At 39.1% G+C, this 9485-nt stretch overlaps 1 protein-coding gene across 1 annotated transcript; it reads right to left on the bottom strand.

The window, feature by feature from the left end:
• Nucleotides 1–2575: 2575 nt before the first annotated feature.
• Nucleotides 2576–6830, bottom strand: zic2a (zic family member 2 (odd-paired homolog, Drosophila), a). The gene is made up of 3 exons (XM_017469222.3): nt 5352–6830; nt 3840–4003; nt 2576–3619 (listed from the first exon to the last, which is right to left on the bottom strand). The coding sequence occupies exons 1-3, from the start codon at nt 6325–6327 to the stop codon at nt 3425–3427; spliced, it is 1335 nt and encodes a 444-aa protein (XP_017324711.1). The 5' UTR covers nt 6328–6830; the 3' UTR covers nt 2576–3424.
• Between the last annotated feature and the right edge of the window lie 2655 nt (nt 6831–9485).

The raw sequence follows: 9485 nt of genomic DNA, 5'->3' as shown, positions 1-9485 counted from the left end.
ACAGTGCCGAAGTTGCGCTTTATGTAGGCATTCACTGCGAAATTTTGAATATTCTGCAATTTATTTATTTATTTTTTCGTTTAAATCAACTAAAAATGATTGATTGCGATGAGGGACTATCTACCACGTTATACTTGGAACAGGCTAATATAGGATGAATAAAAGATGAACACTTCTTATAATTGAATCATGTGTTATGTTCCGGTCCTAACTGGAAGCGATAATCTACTACACAAACGGAAATGTCCAAATATAAAGCAACAAAATATCAAATAATTAGTAACTGATAAAGAAATTGTAAATTAATGATGAATATTAAAATGTTCCCAGATTGAGTGTTTTCTGTGCGCATACTGTGTCTTAGACAAGTAGGGGGAGGATGTGTGCTCACGGCCACACGCGTCCATGTTCTTGCAGGTGTGGATGCAATCGGTGGAAAATTAAGCCAACCATTACTCTAATGATTGAGAGTGGGGACAGATCGCAGATGGTCCAGATCTTTTATAAACCAAGTTAACGCACGGGTTCGAACACGTTATTAAACACACATAATAATAATGTCTTTTTTTGTTTTTTCTTATCTTGGGTACGTACATGCGACTTCTTCCCGTTCCATAAAAAGCATTTGGAGCTATTGGTATAAATAATTAAACGACGAGGGTGGGAAAAAAAAAAAAAAAAAACAACAATCTATATTAGTATTTGTGCGCGTGTGTGCGTGTGTGCGCGCACACGGATGCAGCGCTGGCGTGTGCGCGCATCCTGCTAGTGAGCGCAGCGTGTGGGACGTAAAGTCTGCTCCGATAGACACTGAGACAAAGCTGGTCGTAGATAATTCATATAAATCGAATTTGACATTACAAAGTCTGCAAGTATCCGCACTGCGCGGTAGTGTAAAGGGAATTCAATCTCGCAATAATAAATCTACACTACTGAACGCGAGAAAACGCGTGGACTTGTGATTTTTCGTTTTTACTTCAGGTAGAGAGACAAGCTCAGGGTTTACAGATTGGCATGATATTACACTGCACAACGTTAAGCAAGTAGTCCGTCGCTCCTGAAGTCTTATAACTGTTAGCACAAGTCATATTTTGTCTCGTGAAGAGTTGCGTTTCCGTTATCCATGTCTTTCTACACGGACCAATAATAGAGCAAAGGAAGAAACGGCGGCTGAACGCTGCGTGACATTGACCTTTCACGCTCCCTAGAGGTCACGCTTAGTGCAGGTGATCAACTCCAACAGGTCAGCACACAGTCCGGTCATGGAGACTGGAGGTAACAAGCGCACAGTCAAGCAGTCGCTCTAGCACAGTGGCCTGCTCAACAGCTCTAGAGCTTCCTGCTTAGCTTGACACAGCAGATATGTCAGACATGCCATTTCTTTATATGGCATCTGCCTAGACCCATCATTTGATGCTATCTAAGTATATATACCGATAACACACTCGTTTACACTGTCGTAGGTTTCCATAAAGGCACTGGGTGACAGTTGTCATAATTTTCACAGCTGACATCTCGGGAAACACCGCAGGCTTGACATACATAAATATATAAATATATATTCGGCTATATCCAGACCGTGTCAAAATGGTAACGCTCCACAGCAGTTACTAAGTTGGTATACTAGGCTGTTCTGACGTGGGGTTGGAAATAACCTACCATTTTTCATAGCAGGGGTCTTCACTGCTGGGTTTTAAAATATATATATATATATAAAAAAAACAAAAAAAAAAAACACCTCACGCAAATGTTTCGTTTCGTCTACCTCGAATGTAGTCAGCTTTTGACTCAATACACTGTGGATTTTATTTTTTCTGTCACCAAATGTACAGAGAAGGAGCTGTTCAGTTGGTGAGTTTGAGAGATTTTTTGTCAATAGTGTTTTGCCGACTGATCTGCCAGTCATCAGCTACTGCTGTGTTGTTCTGAATCATGTTTAAAAAAAAAAAAAAAAAAAAAAAAACAGCCGTATTCAGCAACTGAACAACTGCTTTTTTTTAATGTAGGCTAATAAATATAGCAGCTATATAAATGTTATGTTGTTTTAGCCGTTCAAATATAAATAGCGTTTTCTAGCAATACACTGCTACCTATTGCATATTTATATCACCTTCAAGTACTATATAATCATTCGCCTGATTGCCCTGCAGTGTTGTCATGTTCATGGATATGCTTCTTAACACCACATAAACGCAAGCAAAGCGGGAGAATCCGGACACAGGTCTTCCAGATAAACCAAAAGCAAGTCGTTGGTACATGCACATGCAATCACAATCCTGATTTTAAGCATCAGTGGTTAAGTATGAACACGTTTTATTAACAACGCATTTTTTTTTTTTTTTGAAGTTTTGATGTATGAAGTTCATTTTAATAACCCAACCAATTCTGAGACGGGGTAAGACAGAGGGGAAAATTTCAATGATACCTCATTAATTTAAAAAAAAAAAAAAATAGAAAGGAAAACAAAACCCCGGAATAGTTGTGTCCTAGCATAATAAAGCTTACCACTTCGTACCAGACGAACAAAAATGTACAGGTGCACTACAGTGGAGAAAATAAAGCACGAGGAAATATATACAGTTTAACACGTGAACCACATTTTATTATATTTGTATGCAGTAATTTTTTTTTTTATCACAATAATGGAGAAAACACCTCTTGAACTTTGAACAAAAACACATAACAAAACACCTGCCCCTGTTCAGCTCATAATTGTACATATTTATAGTAAAGAAACATTCTTTATAAATATTGTTTCATCTGTTGCAAGTAAATACCATAATTTAATTACAAATGGATAAATATGGCAGTCGATATTTACAAAAAGGAAGGGTGTGGGAACAGAAAATTGAACTGCACGACGTTTATTTTCCTCACATCTTCCAAATATATTTCACAATTCGAACTTGCAAAGCACAAAAAACATCACAAGTTAAGCCCAGCAAACGAAAATATACATTCACAAGCAAATATTGTCCGTCTTCGTTAAGTGTTGACTTTGGCACTCATACCAGTTAATAGATGTTTTAGGTACAATCAGTTTGCCTTAATGAGAGCACAATATTTATGACCATATACAACTTTTATCGTAATATGTGCACTAAAAGTCCGGTTAGAGAAATAGCTACCATTGAAGCGACATCTATACACCAAAAAATAAAAAAATAATAATAATTAAAAAAAAAAAAATTAAAAAATAAAAAACCTGACAAAATCTATTACAGCAACTGGGAAAAGGGTATTTACAAAAGAAGGAGTGCTTCTTTGTGCACGTTTCTTCGGTTGATGAGGATCACTCCCGGGAGAATAGCGCAAGATACAGGCTTAGGCCTAGTCGTCGTACAAGTCTCATTTAGACCCCAAGTCTTACTGGAGCGGTGTATGTGTGTGTGAGAGAAATACTTCGTTGTGGACTGATCCAGTCCTAAACATACCACTCACTGAAGTTGGACGACAGGCCGCTGTGTGCGTTTGAGCTGTGTACACCGGACGAGGGCGACAGGTTGGTGTTGCTCTGGGTCTCGGTGGAGGGTGACACCAGCCCGGGGGGTGTGGACGACTCGTATCCAGAACTTGCTGCCGGAGACGAGTCGGACCCTGGCGGGGAAGATTCGTGAACCTGAAAAGGGGCAAAAAATTTCGAGCAATTAATTAACCAGAGCAAAGACTGCATGGTATGGTATCAGCTGTGTGCTAGTCTGCATCATGCACAACAGTAACATCAATAATAATAACAACAATAACAAGTCGCAGAAACTTCTACATACTTTGTTTGGTTACTTGAGTGTATATATATAATTATTTTTAAATTTTTTTTTTTTTTTTTTGCAAAGAATTACCTTCATGTGCTTTCGAAGAGAACTGGGGTGAGTGTAGGATTTGTCGCACATTTTGCACAAATACGGTTTGTCCGACGTGTGCACGTGCATGTGCTTCTTCCGGTCACTGCTGTTTGCAAAGCGCCTGTCGCAGCCTTCAAACTCACACTGGAATGGTTTCTCCCCTGTAGGAAAGAATAGTGAGGGGGGGAGAAAGAAGCTTTGTATCAAATGCTCACCCTTATCAGCGGTGTAAATGACGTGGAAAAAAAAGAAATACATTCAGCCCAAAACTAAAGTGAGAAAAGTCATTTTTCATCCGCAATGCTACAATGTACCAAGTAAGTAATGTATGCGAGTGCATGCAATCAACTGTATTTCATTACCACTTGCAATCGACTCTTCTCACAAGCAGACTGCGTTCTCACAGATGAATGCTAAACGTTTCAAGATGTTAGTTTAAACTGTCAGCTGTAATGTTTAAAAATGTGAGCACCAACTATAGACGGCATTTAAGTGCTGCTTATTTTCACTTCATAAACTAGCTACAAAGTCATTCCATTGACGGTGGTTAAGCTGACAAACATTCGGCTTAGGCGATTTTTAGAAACAATAAAAAATTCAATCAACAGCTTGATAAAGTCAAGGTTTAGTCGTGCAGTGAATAGTGAATTAGTTTGACAGTAAATTAAGTCAAATCTACATTATGGCCTGTCCAGATCATAGAAGCTTGCATAGGCTATTTAGGAAAACAACAGGCCTTCAAATCAGATATTCCTATTTATTCAGATAAAAGTAAAATAGGAAAAAAAAAAAAGACGGGTGTACAATTTGTCATCGATTTCGTTCATTATTCGACAGACTTTTTTTTTTTTTACAAACAAGAACAGCTTGGTGGGTTCAGGAAACTGAATTTTAAACTCCTGACGTAGCGAGCTTAGCGCACGAGCATTGGCCCACGGAGACATTAAAGCGGCTGAAGAGATTTACGGCGCCGCTGTGCACGCGATGCGGTAACAGGACAGGAGCTCTAGCGTCGCCAGTGACCCGGTTAAAGTTTGCAAATCACAAAATCCTCGACAGTCTGTTACATAATTTATCACAGTGCTGAAAATTCATTGCGTTTATTTAGACCGAGCCGTAACTGCTTCCAGGAGTGTAAGCAGCGTGGCCGCAGTATCAACTGCACACGATTCTTCTTCATTTTTTTTTTATTATTATTTATTTATTTTTTAAAAACGACACATCAATTTTGATCCCATATATAAACAATGGCGTTAATATTTAAACACTGACGATATATATATATATATATATATATATATATATATATATATATATATATATATATATATATATATATATATATATACATATAAAGCAACCGCTAATTATCAATAAATGCAGTTTAAGAAGGATTTGGAGCGTTAAATTAATGGCACAGAACAATTCCAGTAACGAGTAAACATTGCGTCGTATCAACTGACTAACTCGTAAACACAAGTCAAGCGTAAACACACTGATCATAATTACCTGTGTGCGTCCTCTTGTGAATCTTCAAATTCTCTGATCGTGCGAATACTTTGCCACAGCCAGGGAACGGGCAGGGGAAAGGTTTCTCTCCTGTGTGCACGCGGATGTGATTCACTAATTTGTATTTAGCTTTGAAGGGTTTGCTTTCCCGCGGACAATCTTCCCAAAAGCAGACATGGTTGCTTTGCTCCGGTCCTCCGACGTGCTCAACTGAGACATGGGTGACAAGCTCGTGCATTGTGCTAAAAGTTTTATTGCAACTTTTCTTAGGGTTATTGAGCTGCTCCGGATCGATCCATTTGCAGATGAGCTCTTGCTTGATGCACTGTTGCCGCATGTAGCGAAAGAAGGCACCAGGATGGTGGTGATGCGCTGCCATGTTCATCCCCATATTCATGTTCATGGAGCCGTATTGGTTGTGGAGTTGGGCTGCTGAGTAAGGGTCGGTCCGAGGGCTTGAGACCTGGTGGTACTGGTCTGATCGTCCGAATACCTCGCCCGGTAGTCCAAGTCGCATTTGCCCGTTGAGCACGTTTGGGGATCCATGCGAGGCGTGCTGGTCGTGGATCCCGGGGAACAGAATGTGGCCTTGGCTGTCTGCGTGGGAATGGTGCAGGGACCCCGCAGTGGGGCCGAAGATGGCATGCTGGCCGCTCGCCGGGGGCGATTCTCCGAAACCTCGGCTGCGGAAAAGGAAGTCCCGAGTCGAGTTGAACGGCGAGCTCGCATACGAAGTGACATGAGCCGCGTGCGCGCCCAGAGCCGCGGCGGGGTAAGCAGGGGCTTGTGAGGTGAACGCTGAGCTCTGTCCGGGGGAGAGATCGTGGTTCAGTTTAAAAGCGCCCATGTGCGCAGAGTCAACGAAGCTGTTCTGCGCTAAACTCAAGTCCCTGTCCTGCATGTCGCTTGCCGCGTGATGCCTCGCAAATGTCCCCACTCCCAAGCCAGGGAACTGGTGACCAGCGTCCAGTAACATTATTTCTCACTTAATACAAATTTTGCTCAAAGCAGTTTACCTGTAACGGCCCAGATAACCGCCGAATAAATAAACAGAGAAGACTGTTAGCTATGGAAGTAATAACTTCCAGATTTGAAAACACGACATGAGGTAAAACTTGTATGTACTAATCCTCACACACGGGGGAAGAAAAAAAAACAAGCGTTCTTACTCAGATCGCCTAGATTTTTTTTCTTGTGTATAACTTATAACTTAAAATCCCAGTGAAAGGGAAGGGGAAAAAAAAGATTCCTTAGCGTCTTCCCGTTTAAAACGAGTCGGGGAAAAAAAATCGACTGATTATCTTACTGTGTCTTCTTTAAACGCGCGGCGCGTTCTTGAAGCATCTCGGATCGGGATGTTTATTTCTCTGGCTCTTCTGTGTTTATCTCGGAGGGTCTGTCTTTCTCAGTGGACTGGCACTACCTCTTCTTACGCCCCCTTTAACTGGAGAGCGGTCACTCATTTGGCGCTGTCTCATTGGTTCCCGAACCTCATCAATCCCATAGGTCCCTCCAATAGCACGCGCTTCTTTGGCGACTAATAGTCGATCGCCATTTTTCCACTGACAATTACCGCCTACTTTTTTTTTTTTTTTTTTTTTTTTTTTTTTCCGCCGAGCCTTTTCTGAGTATATACGGAAATCAAAGCAACAAAAGCTACTGTCGTTTTATGATAGCGATTGCAACATTAGTCCACAATAGAATACTATAGACTAACCTGTACATCATTTTATACTGCACGCAGCCCTCAGGGGTGAAATGTTCAATCTTTTGCTATGCCATTTTGTTTAATTATTTAAATAAACCCCGAGGAGATTTGTTATAGGCAATTAATTAATCCGTAGCATAAAAACTGTACTCCAGCATTCAGACAAGGGTTGCTTGAGTAAAATGCAAAGCCGTATCATTCGATGTCTCGTATTATAGGTAAGTATTCGCACACTAGCTGCCACAATGTAGATTTTAAAGCATAGTTTGGAATAGGTTTATTAAAGCAGCAGCCAGTGACAATAGCACACTGAGTCTTTTTCAGACTGCACTCATATGCGGAACACACATTATTGTGTTAGAAGTACTGTCACTTACTGTCAAAGATGAGAGTAGAAAAGTGGTCGGGATTTTTTTTTTAATCAGCATTAATATAACAAACTATATAAGCTATTTCAGATAACTAAAATTGCTGTTTATTTTTTCCTTTTTAGCTTGTGGAATGGTTTTTGTCTCAACCTGAGAACCAAGAGTAAACCAACTACTACATATATATATATATATATATATATATATATATATATATATATATATATATATATATATATATATATATATATATATATATATATATATATATATATATATATATACATATATATATATATATATATATATATATATATATATATATGTGTGTGTATATATGTGTGTGTGTGTGTGTGTGTGTGTGTGTGTGTGTAAATGTCTAATACACAAGACGTGTATTAGATTTCGATAAATAAAAAGTATTTGTAGTTAGTTACATGTACAAGGTGGACCAGTGTATACAACAAATTATATATATATATATATATATATATATATATATATATATATATATATATATATATATATATATATATATATATATATATATAAATTCCCTCAAGTGAAGTCACTCACACATTCTCAGTCCAGACCAGTGATCATAGTCTATGTGTAAAAAAATATATTACTGCCACGCGGTTCCCCAAACCAATAAAAGTAAATTCTTCTGGGATGTCTTTAGGGTTAAAACTCCCCCACAGGAAAAACTGAGCTTTTTACTTACATTTTCATTTAGCTCTTGTTCCACGCGGTCCCATTCCAACGCGGTTCAAACTTTATCTTGTCCTCTTCTCGCTTGAAACGGCAAATAACAGGACGGAAGAAGCAGAAGAAGCAGATGGAGTGTAAAACTTCTGGGATTGTGTGCGTCTCAGCTCAAAGCCCTGCAGCTTAAACGTTATAGACCATTCTTCCCAAGACCATTTCTTCCCTCTCCGCAGGAAACACAGGATCTGATCCAAGTTCAAAGTCATGTCTTCCGACCTCTCTAAGTTCTTTATTTCTCAAGGAAACCACAAAACCTTTCCCCCTTGCAATGGGTAGGGGAAAAAAAAAGAAGAAAAAGAAATTAGAAAGAGCGGCGACGTATTCGGCCTGGGGCAGCAAGTCGTAGTTTCTGTTGCTCTCTTCCCATAGCGGCCAAGGGAAAAAATGCTGAAAATGGTAAACCACATTTTCCCCAACGTCCACACAGAGGTATTAAAACTCAAACAAGCATGTGACATTACAATCTCCCTTAACCATACTTCTTACTGTGCTGAGGAAACATAAAAATATGACAATAAATATGTAGTTTCAGTATGGCAGCACCACTTTACACACAACAACAAAATATGTCTCCGATTTGACGTTATCAATATGTTTACGGTTTGTTGGTTACTTTCACTGACCTTGGCGGTTTTCCTGAGTGTTTGACCTCCGGCCTATGAAGACCTCATATGTGGTCCCTTGAATAAACTATGGAAAGAATACCCCCATTAAACCAAACCCTCTTCATTATAATAAATATGTAAGTTGTGATTAAGGACGAAATGACATCCGAAAGCACATCACATTTTACTAAATAACCTATGCATGTAGTTACTGAATATAGTCTAGTAATGTGTTCACACACACACACACACACAGAGACACACACACACAAACACACACACACACACACACACACACACACACGCGCGCGCGCGGCGCAATCGCAGTCTGAGGTCAAATACTGCGTATTCTCTTGTGTTTCTAACAACCATCGAAATAATTCAGTTTCATCTGAATTATTTCAGATGAATAATTAGTAATTAATAATTCAGAATACATTCAAACCCCAGTACCATATATAAACCTTTACACTGCTAATAGATATGAACGAATATGTAGGAATTTAAACAGGTGTAAACATAATAATAAGAAATCAAAAGGAGGTCGCATGAAACAACTTTTTAAAAACCAAAATCCTAATTAATTTTGATTGTTTGATTTTAACGTCATATTGCACTCAAGACTTTATAGGGTTATAAGCTGAAGAATCCCATGACCTTCATTTAGTCGAGTAATTTAGCAACG

Source organism: Ictalurus punctatus, chromosome 6 (genome assembly GCF_001660625.3).
Source record: "Ictalurus punctatus breed USDA103 chromosome 6, Coco_2.0, whole genome shotgun sequence".
NCBI lineage: Eukaryota > Metazoa > Chordata > Actinopteri > Siluriformes > Ictaluridae > Ictalurus > Ictalurus punctatus.
Note: the sequence above shows the minus strand (reverse complement) of the source record. Positions and strands in the feature narration are given on the sequence as shown.